General features: G+C 42.9%; 1 protein-coding gene across 2 annotated transcripts; it reads right to left on the reverse strand.

The window, feature by feature from the left end:
• Positions 1-55: 55 nt before the first annotated feature.
• Positions 56-18,398, reverse strand: si:ch211-195o20.7 (cytospin-A). 2 transcript variants are annotated; one of them, XM_068339589.1, is made up of 12 exons: positions 18,098-18,398; positions 17,430-17,548; positions 14,829-15,410; positions 14,569-14,621; positions 9,298-9,839; positions 9,016-9,109; positions 8,821-8,887; positions 8,086-8,146; positions 7,838-7,934; positions 1,612-1,728; positions 1,470-1,529; positions 56-1,366 (listed from the first exon to the last, which is right to left on the reverse strand). In XM_068339589.1, exons 2-12 carry the CDS (start codon positions 17,467-17,469, stop codon positions 1,277-1,279), a joined length of 1,803 nt encoding a protein of 600 aa, XP_068195690.1. In that variant the 5' UTR covers positions 17,470-17,548; positions 18,098-18,398; the 3' UTR covers positions 56-1,276. The 2 variants fall into 2 exon arrangements, with proteins under 2 accessions (XP_068195690.1, XP_068195691.1); XM_068339590.1 differs by having other exon boundaries at positions 14,829-15,395; positions 18,098-18,396.
• Between the last annotated feature and the right edge of the window lie 3,379 nt (positions 18,399-21,777).

Raw genomic sequence — 21,777 nt, forward strand, 5'->3', positions numbered from 1 at the left:
TATGTTAAGGTAATTTAAAGGGACATCTCAAAAACCACACAGTATTATTTCCTTCGTATTAAGTTTATTTCTTTGGTATTTTTTTACACTAGTTACATATTAACATGTTTTACAATGGTCTGTCTCCATAGGATTATTTTTCCAATATTTGGCACATACAACTTTGGAAATAAAGATTTGTTAATATTCTCTGCAATGGTGTAGTATGAGGGTATTTGCGAATCTTCAAGGGTGTAGGTGAGCTAATGTTGTAGCCTTATTTTTTTTTTTAGTTGATGTCACTCCTGTGATGAAATCCCTGAGCAACAAAACATCAACGCCAACATGAAGGCACTCTTTCTGATTTTGATTGTTGCCACACACACACTGTTGTTTCTGTGAAATGATACCAACTGTTTTTAATCCACAGGAATCCTAACTTGACAAATATTTCGAACTGGTCCGAAGTCTTGGTACTGAATCAACATCCAGTCCTTTGAAGACTGCAGCAGCTGTGAAACATATGTACTGTACACTATTACATTCATATACCACCAAAGTGCAGACAAAAGTGCTCATATACAGAGTGTTGCATCACAAACAAGGTTAAAAGGCAAAAACATGCAATGGACAATTTATAGCCTATGTAAAGATTTGATTAAGGTCATTCAATAATAAAGAACTTTCAGTCGGTAAAGCACCAGTGTGGAGACATTTACAGAAATTCCTAGATATACTCCTTATTCAGGGGAATGTGATAAGTAAGTTCCACACATGAACGTCTTTGGTGAGTTTTCACTGTGAAAGTTGTTACATCCAACTTTTTGTCTTAAAAGATTAAAGATAACATCCAATAAACCGTCTACTTTTACTGTCTGAAGTCACTTCAGATTGGTGAGAGTGCAGCCTTGGTCCATAAGTACAGGATATAAAAATGCATCCAAGATAATAAAAAAAAAATCGCCTGTGGAGCAGATGGTAACAAATTGATCATCACAGAATACTTTGTATCTCTTCACTTCTACATAGTCTGAGAACTTTTCATGAAGCTCATGACAAAAGACAAATCCGTAGGAAGTTCAACCCATTCACTGCAGCAGATTGTGTCTTGAAGGTGAATTCTCCTCCACATAATTTCTAATAATTGTAAATTGTGACTTTAAACTTTTTCTTCCATTAACACAAGAGCATTGGTTATTGCAGTTAATCTAAATAAAGTATGGGTTTTGTATTCATGGAGCCCTCATGATAAGTGTGTATTCTCCTTATATGACAGACAGTCCCAGCAGACCAGCAGTCACATCTCAAAGTGACGGTAGATACTCTCCACGTAGCTCAGAACCCTTTGCCAGTCAGGACCACCTGTTCTCAGCATCTCATCTATAGTCTGTGGGAAGATTTCACACAATTTAAGAAGCTCAAACTCAACCAGGCATTCATGACCGAAAACTAAAATGTTTGTGTTATTTGTAAAAGACACCACGACTTACCAGAGTTTGCGAAATCCGAACAGACTCGCCTGTTTTAAATGCCAGATTGAGATTCTCCCTCTGCAAAGACAAGTTAATTTGATGCTGTGAACACCATAAATCACTTGGTGTGACTCATTAATCCACCAGGAACACTTCCCACCTTATTCTCTGGCGTTAGAGCGCTGAAAGGGATGTGTGAAGGGAGGTAGGTGTGGTAGACGGCACAGAAGGCCAGACCATCGGCCCAGCTGCTGCTGAAGTTGGTGATGTCAATATTCTGCGTGAAGACAAAATGGTAACCATGAGAAAGTAATTTGCAAATTTTTTTTAAAAAATTCTGATGACACGTAACTATTTGAAGCAAGCATTGTTCACAGACAAGATTACAATTAGCTGCTTCATTTAAAGGACTCTAATTATAGGGACTGGAGCGCAACCATAGGTGGTTTGAGCCTCTTAAATTGCTATCCCCCCTGAAAAATGACAACAAAAGAGGACATTTCTACCTTTCCAATGATGACAATAACATGTTTTTAATCCAAATAAAATACATGTCTGATTTCTCAAAAATGTGCAGTGCCACCCTGACAGACAAAAACTCAACCCTGATGAGCAAATAGAACTACCAATACTAGAAATGGGCCAAACATCTCAAAAGAAAGCAGTCATTCTGATTGGTGGCAGTTCTGCTTATGGGACTGTTAATATTTGAGTTAAAAAGTGATGTTTTAGTGGTGTTGTGTTAATGTTTTAAGTGTGGTGTGTGGGTTTCTAGCTTTATGTTGTTGGAACAGTGTTAAGTTTATCAGTAATGTAGCCAACATGACTGAGACCCCTGGTGTGTTTAGTTTAGTCGTCTGGCTGGTGTTGTCTAGTCTCGAGCAGTGTATCAGACACAGGTGTCAAAATCTAAGTTCTCTGCTAGCTGTTCCCTGTTTTCTGTATTAAATGAGTCAATTTAAGAATCCAAAATCCACTATAGTGGGTGGCAGTGGTCCACATCTACATGCAGTGTGCCATTGCCTCAAATTTTTAGAACATGTGCAGGAAATGCAAGTTGATAAGATGAGATAAGAGTGAAGCAATACATAAAGACTATCATGAAATTTTTTGTAGAAGGCTATGTCTTGGTTGGAATATTGTCTCAGGTTCATGGAAGTGTGTTGTACAACTGTTACTGTTTGCACGGTTTTCATCTTCATCACTTTCAAATGATACCATTTTTGTTAAGTAACTTCAGAATGGAAGAGCCATGGCCATGAATCTTTTGTGACTTCCTGAATGCCTCTCTACTTTTTGTCACAAGTCTGCATTTACAGATAACATGGTTCACAGTGAATCTGTGGAAATGGTTTTATAACCAGGGCTTTGAACCGGTTCATGGAACGAAAACAAAAACTGGAAACTTGGTATTTTGGCAGGAACGAAAATTAAAATGTTATATTTTCTAATGATCCGCAATAGAAAATAATTGTAAACCGGTTAATATCAGGTTGTTGTTTTTTTTTCATTCTTGAAAAAAATATTTGACCTGATGCTTCACTTCCTGTCATTCACTGGACACGGGATGAGAGCAGAGAGAAGTAGCGGCCAAGAAAACAGGTAAACACTGCATTAGGTCAATCTTAAAAATGTAGGATTGAGACATGAACTCATTGGCTGCAGTGATTTTCAGAGCAGTGTGTCCCCGTACTGTCAGCGTTTTGTAGCAATATTGAGCTATGGGAGAAGCACAATGAAGATCTGTTGTTCAGCAATAAATGACATGGTGGAACTTATTCTTGTCTTATTTCATGTAGTGTCTAAGTAGGAGGCATAAGCCTTAACTACAGTGATATAACTGTCATAAAGCAGTGATGTAGTGCTGTGGTATTTTTTACTGTAGGGCAGGGACATTCAAAATATACACCGACATTATTTTTTAAATATGTTTTTATTTCTTTATTTTTTTATAAATCTGTGCTAAATCCTTGCAGTCCTCATCTTCGGTCTGCATTGAATATCTCGGTAGTTTCTCTACCGCTGACCGTCTGGTTTCCGGGTGTCTTTCCGGTAATGATGCCGGCTTTAGCGAAACATCGGACAAAAGTCGAAGCAGATCCGTTAGTCCAGGATCCGCAATCCACCACATATTGTGGGGGTGTAACTCGCTCAGCACTGGCCCCAGTCCTGGTAAACGTGTTTCCCATCACTCCCTCGACACACGCAGCTTAACTTTAAGGCTCTGTTTACACCGATGTCCAGCGGTTGGAGTTCTTTCGTTGATCCTCCAGGATGAAGACAAGCTCCGAATTCAGCCGCTTGACGTGTTTTTGACAGAAGAGGTGTTGTGTGTGTGTGTGTGTGTGTGTGTGTGTGTGTGTGTGTGTGTGTGTGTGTGTGTGTGTGTGGGGCATGGAGTCACAGATCAAGAGAGATGGCAAAGCGTGAAAAAAGCTCCCCGGTCTCTTTACGTGAACCGGAACAACCGGAACTGATGCCCTGGAGTTTACATATTGTGTTGTGAGCGTGTCTCTTCGCTGACGTCATTGTCGGGGGTCTTCAGCCAATCAGATGTGGTTAACATCATACCTGCGGTACAGTACCGGTATATACCCTATACCGGTACCTACCGGAGGTGTGCCGGACGTAGCCTCGCGTCATATTCTCTAATTGGTCCATCGCTCCCAGCGTACGTAGTGACGTAATACGTCCTATGTCGATGGACAATGGCCGATCTGGCGGATCGCTGACTGAAGTCATACAAAAACATTTTTACAAATTTTGGAACTCAGTGTACACATAAGACGCTTAATGTTAAAAGGCGCAGCGCTGCTTTTTGAGAAATTTTAAGGCTTTTAAGCGCGTCTTCTTCTTCTTTTCCTTTCGGCTTTTCCCTTCAGGGGTCGCCACAGCGAATCAATTTCCTCCATCTAGCTCTGTCCTTTGAATCCTCTTCTCTCACACCAACTACCTTCATGTCTTCCCTCATTACATCCATAAACCTCCTCTTTGGTCTTCCTCTAGGCCTCCTGCCTGGCAGTTCAAAACTCAGCATCCTTCTACCAATATATTCACTATCTCTCCTCTGGACATGTCCAAACCATCTCAGTCTGGCCTCTCTGACTTTATCTCCAAGACCTCTAACATGTGCTGTCCCTCTGATGTACTCATTCCTGATCCTATCCTTCCTGGTCACTCCCAGAGAGAACCTCAGCATCTTCATCTCTGCTACCTCCAGCTCTGTCTCCTGTCTTTTCTTCAGTGACACTGTCTCTAGACCAAACAACATCGCTGGTCTCACCACAGTTTTGTACACCTTTCCCTTCATTTTAGCTGAAACTCTTCTATCACATATCACACCTGACACTTTCCTCCATCCGTTCCATCCTGCCTGGACACGCTTCTTCACCTCTTTTCCACACTCTCCATTGCTCTGGACTGTTGAGCCTAAGTACTTAAAATCCTCCACCTTCTTGATCTCTTCTCCCTCTAACCTCACTATTCCACTTGGGTCCCTCTCATTCACACACATGTACTCTGTCGTACTGCGGCTAACCTTCATTCCTCTCCTTTCCAGGACAAACCTCCACTTCTCTAGCTTCTCCTCCACCTGTTCCCTGCTCTCGCTACAGATCACAATGTCATCTGCAAACATCATAGTCCATGGAGATTCCTGTCTAACCTCGTCTGTCAGCCTGTCCATCACCATAGCAAACAAGAAGGGGCTCAGAGCTGATCCCTGATGCAGTCCCACCTCCACCTTGAACTCCTCTGTCACACCTACAGCACACCTCACCACTGTCTTACAGTCTTCATACATGTCCTGCACCGTTCTAACATACCTCTCTGCCACTCCAGACTTCCTCATACAATACCACAGTTCCTCTCTGGGCACCCTGTCATAAGCTTTCTCCAGATCTACAAAAACACAATGCAGCTCCCTCTGGCCTTCTCTGTACTTCTCTATCAACATCCTCAAAGCAAATACTGCATCTGTAGTACTCTTTTTTGGCATGAAACCATACTGCTGCTCACAAATGTTCACTTCTGCCCTTAGTCTAGCTTCCACTACTCTCTCCCATAACTTCATTGTATGGCTCATCAGCTTTATTCCTCTGTAGTTGCCACAACTCTGCACATCTCCCTTGTTCTTAAAAATGGGCACCAGCACACTTCTCCTCCATTCCTCAGGCATCTTCTCACTATCTAAGATCCTGTTGAACAACCCAGTCAGAAACTCTACCGCCACCTCTCCTAGACCCTTCCATACCTCTACAGGTATATCATCAGGACCGACTGCCTTTCCACTCTTCATCCTCTTCAATGCCCTCCTCACTTCATCCTGACTAATCTTTGCTACATCCTGGTCCACAACAGTCACCTCTTCTAGTCTTTGTTCCCTCTCATTTTCCACGTTCATCAACTCTTCAAAGTACTCTTTCCATCTTCCCATCACACTACTGGCACCTGTCAATAGACTTCCATCCCTATCCTTAATCACCCTAACCTGCTGCACGTCCTTCCCATCTCTATCTCTCTGTCTTGCCAACCGGTATAGATCAGTCTCTCCCTCCTTACTGTCCAACCTAGCATACAAGTCATCATAAGCTTCTTGTTTGGCCTTTGCTACCTCTACCTTCACCTTACGCTGCATCTCCCTGTACTCCTGTCTACTCTCCTCAGTCCTCTCAGTGTCCCACTTCCTCTTGGCTAACCTCTTTCTCTGTATACACTCCTGTACCTCCTCATTCCACCACCAAGTCTCCTTATCTACTTTCCTGTGATCACATTAGCTGTAGTTGTCCAGTCATCTGGAAGCACCTCCTGACCATCCAGAGCCTGTCTTAACTCCTTCCTAAAAGTCATGCAACACTCTTCCTTTTTCAGCTTCCACCATTTCGTCTTCTGCTCTGCCTTTGCCCTCTTCATCTTCCTCACCACCAGAGTCATCCTACACACCACCATCCTATGCTGTTTGGCTACACTCTCACCTACCACTACTTTGCAGTCACTGATCTCTTTCAGGTTACACCGTCTACACAAGATGTAGTCTACCTGTGTGCTCCTACCGCCACTCTTATAGGTCACCCTATGTTCCTGCCTCTTCTGGAAGAAAGTATTCACTACAGCCATTTCCATCCTTTTTGCAAAGTCAACTACCATCTGTCCTTCTGCGTTCCTCTCCTGGATACCAAACCTGCCCATCACCTCCTCATCACCTCTGTTTCCTGCACCAACATGTCCATTGAAGTCTGCTCCAATGACAACTCTCTCACTTCTAGGCATGCTCTGCATCACTTCATCAAAGTCCGACCAGAATTTCTCCTTCTCCTCCAGCTCACATCCTACCTGTGGAGCATACCCGCTAACAACATTGAACATCACACCTTCTATTTCTAGCTTCAGACTCATCACTCTATCTGACACTCTTTTTACCTCCAGGACATTCCTAACAAACTCCTCCTTCAAGATAACTCCTACTCCATTTCTCTTCCCATCTACACCATGATAGAACAACTTGAACCCTGCTCCTAAACTTCTAGCCTTGCTACCTTTCCACCTGGTCTCCTGGACACACAGTATGTCTACCTTCCTCCTCTGCATCATGTCAACCAACTCTCTACCTTTTCCTGTCATAGTTCCAACATTCAACGTCCCTACTCTCAGTCCTATACTCTTGGTGTTCCTCTTCTCTTTCTTCGTGCGAACGCACTTTCCTCCTCTCCTTCTTCGACCAACAGTAATCCAATTTCCACCGGCGCCCTGTAGGTCAACAGCGCCGATGGCGGTCGTTGTTAACCCGGGCCTCGACCGATCCGGTATGGAAGTCATAGGTTTGATTCGCATGTTTGATTTGGCAAAAGTTTTACGCCGGATGCCCTTCCTGACGCAACCCTCTGTATTTATCCGGGCTTGGGACCGGCACAATAATGTCTTATGTCTTGCGTCTTATGGTGCGCAAAATACAGCACCTACATATTTATATTTACAAGGAACGTTATTAACCGGTTCAGGAACTTTATTTTTTTGTTCTAACCGGTTCAGGAACGTCAGTTTATGGGTGGAATGCAAAATCGGAAACGTTATAATTCCGTTTCTGTTCGGAACGAACCGATTGGCAAAAAATTCTGGTTCAAAGCCCTGTTTATAACCCATCCCAGACTGATGTATTTTGACTAAAATTAAGTACCCTCCCCATCTCCTTTAGTAGCTCGTCGGTCTTTGTCACAAGCACCATGACATTTTGTTGCAATGAATAAAGACACAAACCAGATCCAACAGGTCTTCTTATGAGACTGATGCTTTTAGTAGCCAGGCTATCAACTGCTAACTCGAATCATCAACACAAAGAAAGCAATCCAGGAAACAACATTATAAGAAAAGTAAACCATATCCAGGATTACCTTGTAACCTTGTGTTCGGTTCTGACACCAGCGGAGCAGTGAGTTTCTCTTTGAACCGCCATGGCGACGCAGCAGCAGGTTAAAACCATCCTGGGGCCTGAAAACGGCATGTAAACTGCTGAGGACTTCAAAGACTTGTGACTTCATCAGATTCTGTGTGTGTGTGTGTGTGTGTGTGTGTGTGTGTGTGTGTGTGTGTGTGTGTGTGTGTGTGTGTGTGTGTGCATGTGTGTGTGTGTGTAACTCACTTCGTGGGAGGAAGCTCAGTGAGGGCAGCATTATACTTGTTAAGAGACTCCTCACGTTTTCCTGGAAAGAATAGGAGCCTTTCTTCATATCCAAACATACTGTTATTATGAACTAGAGGTTTCATGGTGGTATGAAAAACATCTATCTGTCCATTTACACTTGATATTTAGACGAGTATGAAGATAACTGAATAACTTTAGAATGGATTTTATAAACCACATTTATTAGGTTGCAATCACTTTATCCCTTTAAATTTGGATTTGTATCACCGGATTTGTTTGTTTTTTTGTCTGTACTCACATCATATCATCTAGGTACATGATGTAATACAGACATTCACTCCATGAAGTAAAGAACGAGTTAGCGACCAAAGTACAGACTTAAAAAACATTTGGACTTTCCATTGTTCATGCTTTTTCAGGCTCTGTTTTGGTCTCCACACCCAGAGTAAAGACTCTAAAGCAGCTAAATGCTGCTGTTGGTTAACTGGGTAGTAGGTACGGTAGGGGGCCGTTGGTTTACTTGAGCTGTGAGACTGAAATCAGCTACACACTGGAGTGGTTAAAGTGAATTGAGAGACATTTTGAGTCATTTACACAAAAAGGGAATACACTAAAACACTTATCTGGATAATTATCATGTGTTTGAATCATTTGAATGACTGCTAATAGGACAATGATAGATGACAAGTTGAAGCCCTATAGCCCCAAGGCTTTACGAACACACTCACAAACCTGTGTCCACGTTTGATCTGCTGTCTTGCCTGTCAAGGCTTCTTCGGCTTCTCAATTGTTCAAAGTTCTTAAAAAGAAAAAAGAAAAACAGGGTTGATTCAAGTTAGGTCAAAGTTACTACATGAGCAAAAAAACATTTTGAATGTCTATTCCCATCGTAAAACCCAAACTCATCCTATAGGTGATATATCTTACGTTTGTAGGTCCAACTCTTAAGGTAACATTAGATTGGGAAGTTCCATTCTGAATGGTGGGGGACTCTGAGGAAGCAGGTAATCTAGACAGGCTTCTGTAATATTACAAAACATAGTTAGAACCTCATAAAACAAAACCGGCTGTTTTGGAGGTAATTTTCCCAAACAGCTGTTTCACTTTGCCCCAGATATAAACATGTGGTTTAAATCATCCTCAGTTGGTCCTGTGGATAGAGTGCAACACAAAATTAACCACCTGATTGGTATCTGTCACATATCTCACCTTGATCTCTCTGTGACTACTGTGTGTTGTGTCTCGCTGCATCGCACCTCATGTCCACTCCTTTGTTCATTGGTCATATTTCTTAGGCAACGCTTCATCGTACTTTTACAGTCTGTTCTTTCCTCTTCGCTCGTAACATTCTTAGCCAATTCATTCTGACTCCTACTCTCCATCCCTTGTCGCCCCAGCCGGTACACTACCCTCTCTCTGCCTCTATGTATCACCTCTTTTAAATCAGGGGTGACTGGTTCTCTATTGGGCCGTTCTGGTTCTCGACATGGAGCTGGGGTTTCAGGTTCAGCTTGAGCATGGGCAAGAGTAGCCAGTCTCTTCCTGCTCTCTGTTAACTCCCCCCTCAGGACCTTCAGTTGCATATCAGTCTCCTTCTGCCTCTGCTGAGCTGCAGCCAACTCCCCCTCAACATCATTGTGTGCCTTTTGAAGGGCACTCAGGTCTTCTTCTGCCTCAGCTCTAAGGCGATCTGCAACTGACACCGCCACCTGCAGGTCGGCTTGGAACTGCAGCCATTCCCCACGCTCCGTCTGCAAGAGAAACACAACAGTTTTTTATGTGTGTGAAGAAGGAAATGTCCTATCAACTGTTTTATGATGGCTCGTATAAACACAGGCTGATAATTGTTGTGCTGTTCCTTCTGTTAAAGACTGGTAGACATGAGCATAGACTTACATCAGATCCTGTAAACTTTCAGTGTACATGAAATCCTATAAATACCACTTAGTGCTATATTCACTTTTCAATAAAAAGTCAATAATATGATATCAAAAGTTTTCATACTGTTCACTATAATTTTCTCTGATTTTGATGCTAAATGTCAAGTTATATCATGATCATTCATCATGGGCTGATAGCATGGCTAACAAAATCCAATGCTAAACACTCATTCAGCACAATTTTCCAACCCAGTTACCTCAAAGTCTTAATAAATAAAACTAGCAGCTTGCCTTTTCATCGTGTATAAACAGGCGATTCATGCTGCTGCCCTTTTACAAGCATTCATCTGCCGCTAATCGTTTTCTAGAGTACATAATCACAAAGCAGAAAGTGAATTTCAATTGCTGAAATATTTCCAAATTTGGATTGTGACTGGATATATGACTATAGCAGTCCCCTCAGCAGAAATTACTATCATCAAGGGAACAATCAAATATCCATGTGGCGTTTATCACAAAAGTACTAGTTGGACTGAGGTGTGCAGCAGGCCTCAGCAAGTACAGCCTCGACTCTATCGAGGCCTGACTGAATCAGAGCAGCTTTGCTCACGATATGTAAAGTGAGAGAGAAGTGAGAATGTGTGCTCAGAAAATTCACCCCTGACAAGTTTGAACACAAATAAAATCACACTCAGACAACAGTTTAGGAGTATTGGGAAATATCCTTTGACATTTACACAACACTTACTTAGTTTTATATCAAAATGTTCCAATTTTACTATTTAACAGTATTACTGTTTCAGACATGCAGAAACATGGCCTTGGATAGGAAAAACTTCATTCAGAGCCAATGAACCCAGATGGTAAATGATATCAGAACATTAAAAATACCTTAAATAACGATCACCGTAAAAGAAGAAATAATGAGAAAGAAGAAAAAGCAGAGGAAAGATAATAAAGGTAGGTGAAATCATGGACACACTCACTGCTGCCTGTGAAGCAATGTAGGCTAGGGAGATGTCAGGGAGAGGGAGAGGAGGGGTAATAAGATGAAGAATGGATGGATGGAAATGTGGAAGAGAAGGAGGAGGCCATATCTGAGCCAAGCTCCTTCATCTGACCGGTGACTCAAGACCACAGCTGGACGTGATTATACACACACACACACACACACACACACACACACACACACACACACACACACACACACACACACACACACACACACACACACACACACATATCATATTCCCCTCTCCTCTCCCACACTCACCTCTATTATTTTACCTCACAGCCAAGCCACTACATTAGATTTTATCGAACACATCTACAACTTCAGGTTAAACTGGTGCACGTTCTTCCTGGCAACATTTGTAAAATATATAATGGCATGTCAGGATAGATTCCATAATATGCAGCACTCTAACTTTTGCTTGGATCTCTTCAGAGACGCTGTTATCTGAGCGTGGACACTCCAACTGGAGCGTGTCTGTTTAAGGAAACAGGAAGGGGCGCTCCTCGGTCACACTGAGATAAGGGTGTGGACTGTCAGCCTCAAGACGCACACGCTAACACTCACACAATCCCTCAAGAACTGACCTAGTGCCCCACTGCAAGACCAGATGTGGTATTCAGTATTCACAAAACCACCTGAACTACTCACACTAAAGAACTCCACTTGTGCTGTACTCCTCTATAGTTTTGATGCACATCCGAGCTCCTGACAACTTCTGGAAAGAGTACTCTGTGTGTGTGTGTGTGTGTGCGTGCGTGCGTGTGTGTGAACGTTCCAAACATCTGTCCCTAGTCCACCTCCACGCCCAGTCTCTCTAATACATACTTGGGGAAACATCCCAAGTTCAGAATGTTTCTTCTCTCCGGCTTTCCACAACCTCTGTGTGCATTCAAAATGTGGTTGAATACAGAATCACACACATCACGGGACATTTAATCCCCACTTCAGCAGTCATACACAGAAAACTGTCAAATTACCCCTGACTGGCACATGAAAGTGACTGCAACCACATATTTAACTGCATAACGGCACAACTAAAGTGTCCAGAGTCACTGACATTTGCTGCACATTCAACACATTGTGTACACAAATTCCCTGCTCCCCTCTTTCTTCAAGTCTGGGATGGTAGAGCAAAGGAAACACAGGAAGGCTGGAGATCATTTCTGGAAATCTCCGGCAGCCTTCACCTGGAAATGATTCCAATCCATGGCACTGAGATCGGATAAGTCCTCTCACACACACACACACACACACACACACACACACACATACACACACACACACCTACACACACACTCTACCAAGCCATAAATGAGGTTTCGTTTTTGTTGGTTAACATAATGAACATTGGTGATGCACATAACTACTGACAGATGGCACATCAAATAACATCCGTAGCAGTTCGCTGCACATCAAGTAATCCACTGTCTTATTTCGGAAATGACTTCAAGAAAAGCTTTACGACAGTGGGTAGATGCAGGAAGACAGGAATTGTGAATGCATGGATGAAGAACGATGACGAGGGCCTGAACAGAGGCTTAGCTGGAGCACTAATGGCTCCTGAAAGTACATGGAAAAATAGTCAGAATGAAAAAACAGTTCAGATGTATGGATGACAGAACCAGGAGGTGAGGAAGTGAGATAGAGGAGGGATGCTGAGATGAATTAAAGGGGGGGGGGGCAGTCTGCTGTCTGAATGAAGGCATGAAGACCTGTGGTGAGGGACGGAGGAGGGAGGAGATTCTCCTTAAAATTCTTCCACCAGCCAAGATTTCCAATGCCTTGCTAAGCATTTGTGAGTCTTCCATCTCACGTGCAGCACAAACACAAAACTCATGGCCAGTCAGGCCCCAAACCCCCACCCTCGCCACACAGCACAAAACAAAACAAGTTTTGTCTCCTGAACAGCCGAATGTGAACCCCCTCCTCCGCACTGCTCTCCCCTTCTCCAGCTTTCCAAAAAAGGTTCCCAGGACGGGAGTGCAGACTGAAAGGCTTCATCAAGTCAAGCTTATACTGCCCTATGGAGGGCCCATGTAAACACAGTGTTGGATTGCCATGGCTGCTCATACACAGCTACCTCTCAGTGTTACACCACAGCCTCTCTGAGGTTAAATTACTGGGAAAGTAGGGAGGAAAGAAAAGAAAAGCAGGAGGGAACAGGGCCTGAACATTAAGTGGAGAAAGGCCTTTAAAACAGCTGGAACACACTTGGAACATTATGGAATTCTGATTCTAAAAATGGCAAAACAAAGACTATAAGTAAGGGGGAGATTGAAGAAGAACAGAGATGGAGCTGAAGGAGGCGTCGTGTCAGTCATACTCCAGCTGTTTTAATCTGTGGCTGATCTAAAGGCAGCTGAGGGCCCCAGGATACAATCCTCATAAGGGAGGGACAGGATTTGGAATGAGCGGCTAACAGGAAATTACCAAAACATATCACCATCTTCATAAGATCATGGAAAGCATGAGCAGGACAGCCCTCTTTTTTTGTCATCCACATTTTCTAGGTCTTTATTTTGGATTTGAAGCCTAAATAATGTATACTGTAAATCCAAAACCAGTGTACATTACCTGGGTGGGCTCCAAAGGAGACAAACTGTTTTGTAAATACAACCAGTTATAATGAAGCCGACAGGCATCATGATAATGTTATTCTTTAAAAAGTAGATCAGCGGTAGCCAACTCTGTTCTAAGTATGAGCAACAACAGAAGATGATTTTTCCCCATCAGGCCTCTCAGAAGGAGGTAGTGGACAGGAAGACCCCATTTAGCAACCCTGGTCTCCCAAGGGGAATCATTCCAAGTCCTATTGTGACAAGGAGGGAGGGTCTCAGGGTGTGTTTTGGTGTTATCTTCTCCACAAAAGGTAACAAACACTAGTCTGACTTCTGCATAATTTTGGAGCGTGTGAAATCCTGTTTACACGACTTTGCTTATCCACTTCAGTGTTTTGGGATGTTTCTAAGGAACAGAGTGAAGACAGGAAATCTTTGTTCAAAGTGAAAAATTTGAACAAAGCTTTGAGCTTTGTTGGTGTGGTACCTTATGTGCTGTGACTAGACCCTTCATGTTCACAGTAACAGGCTGAAGTGACTCAATACGGATTTTTTCTTATTATAATACGACAAAAATCTGATCTTTCTTGGCTGTGTAAACACAGTGTAAACATAAAAATATCTTCTTTATTTGACTAACTTGTAGTCCTAGATTAATTTCGGGTCATGTGAGATGAATTGCAACAGTCAGGTTAGAATCACCTAGCTTTTAGGCATACATTTACACCCAGATCCAGTGTCTGCTGTTCATCTTCATCTCTGTTTTTTTGACGTCTTTAAAATTCCACGATGCTCCCAAATGTATCAAAGTGTGTAGATGCTAATTTATGATCATATAGTATATACTGTACATCATTAGAATACATGAAGGTCTACCCATTTTCTATTGTGTCAGCATGCTAAAAGATAAAGATTACACTTCCAATTAGTTGAGTGTATCTCTCATCACAAGTCCACTGTTTCAACACTGAGAAATCTGAGACTGGACAAGCCAGCTGAGTCTTTTGTGAAGCAAAGCACATCTCACCTGTAGAGTGCTCTTCAAAGTCTTCACTTCTGTTAGTAGATGCTTCAGTATCGCTGAGAGAAGGACACAGAAATGTCAGAAGACATCGGATGCATATAAAATACAAAGATGGTCAAAGATATGGATTTGCTCTTCTCAAAGTGGAAAAATGTGAAGACAACAGCAAAACAAAAAAGTTTTAGCGATCAAACAAATATCACACAGTCGGAACAAACATTTAACAATAGAATACTCTACTTTGATAGACATGGAGCTCTTACTTGCTGTGTTTGTGGCCTCTTCCTGACTTGAGGTGATACCCAGTGTTGACTTGCACTCCTCCAGCAGCTTCTGCATCTCTTCATCCTGGCTGCCCCCAGCATCATGACCAGGCAATACCGAATGACTTGGACTACTGTCTCTCTCCGTCCCAGTTTGCCCCAAAAAGCTGCCCACCACAAGTGAGGCACTGCATGGGGAGGAGATGCTCCTTGCAGGGCAAACGGCTGCAGTCTTCCCCTGGGAAGCCAGAGTCTGAGGGGTGGCAGTAGGAGCGCCCGGTACTTTAACCTTTTCCTTTGACTTGTGATGCACCAAACTGACTCCAGGGCCAACGGTGGAGCTATTTGTACCGACTCGTGCATGAGGCACACGCTCAGGAGGGGGGCTGGAAGCAGTAGGGGTCACCTTCACATTGAGGATGGGGACCGAAGGTGTCGATGAAACTGTGGCTGCTGAAGAAGGTTGAGGTGGGGCTGGGTGAAGAGCTTGGGGGACAGTGGGCATGACAGGAGGCCCATCGCTTTGTGGAGAAGCAGGAGGAGTGTGGAAACTGTCGCCGTGGGCGCCTGGAGAAAAAACAACTGAAATCAAGGGGAGAAGTAAGACAGGAAGGAGTCCGATATAATTTTCCTGAAAAAGAAAAAAGTGAAATTAACTCATGAAAACAACTTTCATTTAAGAAAAAAAGATGTTTTCATTTCACTAAATGAAGTTCATGTGGACTGTTTTATTTCTGTGGAACGTGTGTTAGTTGCATCCTGGAGCGTGACTGGCCAATTTTTGTACACACTTGTCTTAAACTCTTCCCACTCAGCAGACAAATATGAAAACCAGCCTTAAATCCATGAATCATTTTGCAAGCCTATTGACAAACTGAATCAGGGCCGAATGAACAGCTGAATCATCCTGTCACTGAAGAAAAAAAACTTTGCTTGTCACTAATCTGGTATGTTGACCCTGAAAGCTCCATTCATTGAGGTGGCCCTTGTTAGCCAGCAAACATCCAGAACATGTCCCTGAAGATGAACGCTTCAGCACACACATTCCTGTTGGACTGTTCATCCATAGTGCTGCTGTAACACTGGAGAACACACACACACCCACACAGACAGACACAGACAGACACAGACACACAGACAGAACAAATGCTCCCCATACATAGACAAATTTGCAGATGTTGCTGCAAATAAATTTCCAAACTTGACACAATAACATTTACACAAATGAATTGTACTTTCCGGCTCAGCGTTCTTTGCCTAAAAACTACATGCTTCCAATAATATCTTAAGACGCTCCGTTAACCACTGGACATCACGTCTCCCGTCTTTTCTTTCTTTCTTTTCCTTGTTTGGACAAATGCTTCAAAAGCGAGGAGAATGAAGGCATTTTTTTTTCTGAAATGATGTCAGAACAGTAGTTGAAGATTAGCAAAGGTATGCACCAGCTGCTGTGAGGCCAAATCACTGGAGAAGAATGACAGGATTGTCCAATGACTTTTTCAGATTACCCCTGCTTTTTATATCTTCATTCCAAACCCTAATCTGCTCGTCCAACCATGCGCACAAGTAGTAGATTGACTGAAAAAGAGAAAGCGTGTGTGTGTGTGTGTGTGTGTGTGTGTGTGTGTGTGTGTGTGTGTGTGTGCGTGTGTGTCAGACAGCATCAGGCTTCCTATGATTAATCCACTACCCTTGTGCTGAGCCGGGGAATTCTGCTGATTCATCACAGCTGGCTCGCGGGTCCAGAACAAATCACAGGGGGGCACAAGGAGAGTGACCACTGACTGAACAACACACAGAAGGGCTGCCAAGATCCCTGCTCAGCAAACATATGTACAGCCATGTTATATGGCCAGCGTATATATGCATATTCTTTCGTATTGATGGTTTAAATGACACTCAAGCAGACATTTCACTCAACACCGTGAAAACCAACCACAAACACGCCTTGTGAGTTGATGCTTTCATAGCCTCAAGTAAACTACTGGGATGGACACCATCAACACACCAGAAATTAAATTTGGGTGAACAAACAGATTCAGGAGGACAAAACAGAGGCACCACCAGCTTCGCCTTCCACAGCATTAGACCAACTGGTTGGAGGAAGATCTTCGTTCCTTAAACGGAGGTGATTTGATGGGTTTAAGCCAGTTCTAGATCACAACAACTCTGATCAAACCTGCACTCAGGGGTAAAAAAAAGTGATAAGCTTGAGGAGTCAGCCGTCCAAGATCAGCCAAGATATCGGAACAAAAACAGATGCAGCGAAGTTTGGTTGAATCCTGATTATTGTCAAAAAGAAAAATGCACAAGAGAAATAACGGATGACGAGACATAAACGCTGTCAGCAACTACATGAAAAGCATATTCTCACTCAAAATGCCTCAATTTAGAGTCACTACATGAAACATGGTTTCTTTATGTTATTTCTTTTAATACAAGTAGCCAATTTTAACATACTTTCATAATACAAATTCAATGGAACTTATTTGTCCAGAGCTCTCTCTCTTTCTGTGTGTGTGTGTGTGTGTGTGTGTGTGTGTGTGTGTGTGTGTGTGTGTGTGTGTGTGTGTGTGTGTGTGTGTGTGTGTGTTGACCTACCTGTGGGTCCATGGTTGTCCTTGGTGGAAAAGTTGCCCATGCTGAAGCGGTGGGTTTGGCCACTGATGGGGCCCTGCAGGTGCTCGTTGCTCCCTTACTTAGCCCACACCCAAAGGACACTGTGAAGTTGAACCCACCCCCCACCCACACACACACACACACACACACACATCTAGTAAGGTGACAGATCAGATCATGCGTTGTTGTCCATCTGAAAAATTACAGAGCTGGACGCGAGAAAACCAGATTCCCATGAGGGAATTAAATACACACTGGTCTTTAGAGAAAACGAAACTAAGTCAGCCTGTTCCCATGGTGAGGCTCGACCACAGGGGATGAGGTCTGACCAGACAATTCGCTTTGACCACATGTAACAAACAAAAGCTGCTATGATGTGAATAAACCTCACAAATGAGCCGAAGCAAACACACCAAAAAAACATAATGAGGATAACCCAACTCTGTTGAAAGAATATGAGAAGATATTTTGATTTAACCGTAGCACCAATTTCTCTTATAAACGCATTATTTAACACTCAATCTAAAGTTAAACGCACAAGTCCGACCCTGAAGTGTGCGTCTGAAGTTTGAAATCATGTTTCGAAATGCAGGTCATGCTTTAACCCGCCACATCCTTGGTCGGAAGGATTAAAAAAAATGGATACAAACCCTAATAGTGGACAAATAAATCCAAATCTCTTTTGTTTCGACTTTCTTCCTCTTCACGCTTCCCTCCTCTCCGCGCTCCTCAGCCGTGCGCACTGTCCGCCGCGTCCTCTCCGCGGTGACGGCTTAACGGGCGGACAAATGGGGAGCACTTCCCTGTAATAAAGTTTAGTAACATTTTACAGCCGGGAACATCTTGATAAAAAGAAAGAACCTGTTTTTTTTTACACCGGTGACGAGCAGAGGAATGAAAAGAGACGAGCAGCGCTACTGATAAACGCTGGATGTGTCCACTGGAGGGCACAGTTATGCTGCCCGAGGAACAACCTGTTCGTGGGTCTGCCTCGGCCGGGCGGTCCTCTGATTTATTATGAAGCTGACTCTCATAGACCGGTGACCCACTGACCCACTGTGCCAGGCAGCTCCATGATGAAAAATTTTATTACCCCTACTTTTATTAGGTAATATTTATTTTAAAACATTCGCATTATAAGATGGGCTCTGCAGTGTAAGATGCTGACACTGTAGCAGTGCAATATCTGCCTGCTTTGACTAGTGTTTGTTTATTTATAAGTTGTTTTAGTCATAAATTAAAATAAAAATAAAATGTAATTCACCAGCAGCCAGCCCTTTTTTTTTTTTTTGTGTTTTTCAGTGGTTTTTTTTTTAGTATACCTGTTACCTGTAGAAAACAATTCTCTCAAATTATTAAGCACGTACAGTATGTGACTTTAAGTATTATATTATTTCAGGTTTTTGTACCCCACGTTTCTAAATAGCCTATTTTATGTCTGCAGCATCCTTACCAGGATCTGCAAATTACCTTAGGATTAATCATCTCCAGTGACATCATTTCACCAGTATATCTCAGTTAATTATTGGTAAATGTTACCATAGAATTTAAGACGTGAAATAGGTGTATGTTGGGCGGGGCCTCGGAGGTCCAAAATATCCCCAGCTAACAACAATCCTATACATAATCAATTCCAAAGTTAATAATCGATTGGAACATTTTTGTCTATCTGAATGTAGATGAGTAATTATTTACTTTAGTAAGAAACGTCATTCATTAAACGAGGTTATTGAGTCACTGAGGAGGTTTGACCTTTATATCTCTGTGGCTGAATTGTTCCTGTCGCAAAGCTGCAAACTACTCATCTCAAAACAACATGAATTGCGCTTGGACTGAAAACACAATGTCCAGGTAGAAAAGGCACAGTGTGAGCACATGATTGTGATACAAGAGCAATCCAACCAATCACAGTAAGAGCAGAGCACCATGTTTACAGAATGCTTTTATTTCATAAGTCTCTTTCAAATATCTTTTCATTAAATATTAATTATGCTGCGAACAGAACAAATCTCTCCATTAATGGGCAACTGAGCTGAAATTCTTTCTTGTTTTCAGGCTGAAATAAATAGATGTGTGATGAACCCGAGTGAACAGTTGATTATAGTGCTTTCAAACATTTCCTGTAATTTATTATATAAAATAAATATGTTTTATGTTCTTTTCAGACATGCCAACATCCTTGCAGTCCTCCTTCAATAACCATTAAGAGTAGGAAGTTTTCTGCAGTGAGGAGCAAATTTCAGTCTGATTGAGATCATGAGGTTTCCATAGTGCTCTGTGATCGCTATGCAGTATGGAGAGAATCCATCAAACCAGCCGGGTGCCTTACACAACCTCCACCCCAACCTGTATTGATTTCACACACATGAATGTGTAAGGTCTGAATATGACTGTAACATTCAGTGTGATATCAGTATGAAAACATAGGTTTATTACCCCCAGTTGCACTTTATTCTCCCCAGGTATGAATGACTGCAACTCAATTATACAATTGTTTTATGGGTGTTGGTCTGTATGGAGCAGGGTGACCAATTGTTCAGTGTTTGATGGAACCATTACTCTTCCTCTGCTGAGTGTATTATGACCAATTTGTTGTAGACCTACTGCATTGGAGTGTTTTGAGAAAAAAAAAAAAAAGAAGAAGTCCTGCAATAACTACCTCCTGATTCAATTTGGCAAAGAGACAAGCAATGGAAAACCAGATTGCAGGGTCTGGCTGACCTTGAAGCATAAATACACAGCTTTTTCAAATCTTCCCAGAATATTTCCTCTGTCTGGCCCCTGCTTGCGGGGATGTGAAATTTCTTCTTGCCACTTGAGTGGCACATTATTCTCGGTGGCGTTTCACTCATAGAGGCATTACAGATGAAGACAGTGTGACTCTGTGCTATCCATAAGGCACAGCACACATTCTCAACCACACTCAGTGTCTCACCAAATCATGTCACTTTCCACTGCTACATTTAGGTGCAAACAGCGACACCATACACTGCATATGCATAACTCACAGTGGCGTGAATGGCGGACCCTGCAGGGGGAATGGTGCAAAGATGCATCGAGACTGTCTGCACGCCACAGTTTCTTGTCTCTAATACCAGATTAGGTGAATAACTGTGTATGCCAGGAATGATTTCCACCTGAGGTAATCCCCACTGAGGACACAGACTTACCAAAGAGGAATCGCCATTCTACCTTGTCCCTCTGCCACCCACAGTGTCTCAGCTACAAATTCCTAATCCACCAAGGCGCATTTGTGTTGTTTGACTGAGATTTCGATGTTGAACACTCTCTCTTCTGCTAAAAGCATTTTTGATCCTTCCATCTGCCTTGTCTCATTGATATATTTTTTCACCACTGTGACTAAACCCTCAGAGAACTTAACTTGTCTGAACATGTGTCCTGTTTCACCTATTCATCCTCAAAGCCAGCCTGTGTCTTCTGCTGCTGCCGTTTGAGTGACAGCCATTGCCCAGCCAGGCCAGCAAACGGCAGAGCTTTTTTGACAGGTGGCACCTGCTCCTTCTCAATGAATATCGGCTGAAGCCATGCGCTGTTAAATCTATTGCACATGGCTAGCTGGCTAGGGAGAATAAAGGAAGATGGGTAAGTTGGGTATGTGAGAGGGTTTTAAACCATCTGTGCATAGAAGAGCACTGCCAAGCATTAGTTCATTTCATGCCATTCCACAAAAAGATGCCGATTGACTCCAGATTAAACATGTTTGTTCCTCTAAATGTTCATTTGGGATGTTCCAGCAGCATTATTTTTTCATGCAGCACACTTTCTGGCCAACTGATACAATCCTGTAGTCTATTGTGATATGTGTTGAGCTACTCACAGATTTCATCATTACTATAAGACATCCAGTTTAGTGTCAGCATCAATGTTGAGGTCAGATAACCACACTTACACATCACCAGAGAGCACATGGGCCGCACGGTTCAGTGGGCCAGCATAGCTACAATCAGAGAAATGCACAAGTGTAATTACTGGAACCCAACCTATGATGTTGACTGCTCTATATCCAATCTAGCATCACAGATTCATTTTATGGAACTCTGTTCCCCACAAAGGAGAGAGGTGGGATCTCCTGGCCGGTGCCAACCCAGCGATTAACATCCATGAAAGGGGTCTTCTGGGTTCCAGTCCCCAACAGGCTGGAATCGGTGTGTGTGCCAACCAGCTGCAGCACACGAGCAGAGGGCCGATGGTGGAGAGCCAACTGCCTGGAGCTGTAGCTGCACATTCCTACCCCCACGACCCCCAGCAGCATAGCCATACCTGGCATGGTCTTCTCCGCTGGAGGGGTCACAGAAATGTTATGGTAGGC

This window comes from Antennarius striatus, chromosome 17 (assembly GCF_040054535.1).
Source record: "Antennarius striatus isolate MH-2024 chromosome 17, ASM4005453v1, whole genome shotgun sequence".
In the NCBI taxonomy this organism is placed as follows: domain Eukaryota; kingdom Metazoa; phylum Chordata; class Actinopteri; order Lophiiformes; family Antennariidae; genus Antennarius; species Antennarius striatus.

Bases quoted from the DNA above. Each gene is read 5' to 3' on its own strand.
- si:ch211-195o20.7 (XM_068339589.1), bottom strand. From the start codon at position 17,469: ATGGGCAACTTTTCCACCAAGGACAACCATGGACCCACAG. The intron at 9,110-9,297 runs GTGAGATATGTG...GTAATATTACAG, and splicing joins GTAGTCACAGAGAGATCAAG to AAGCCTGTCTAGATTACCTG. The intron at 8,147-8,820 runs GTTTGTGAGTGT...TATTCTTTCCAG, and splicing joins CAGATCAAACGTGGACACAG to GAAAACGTGAGGAGTCTCTT.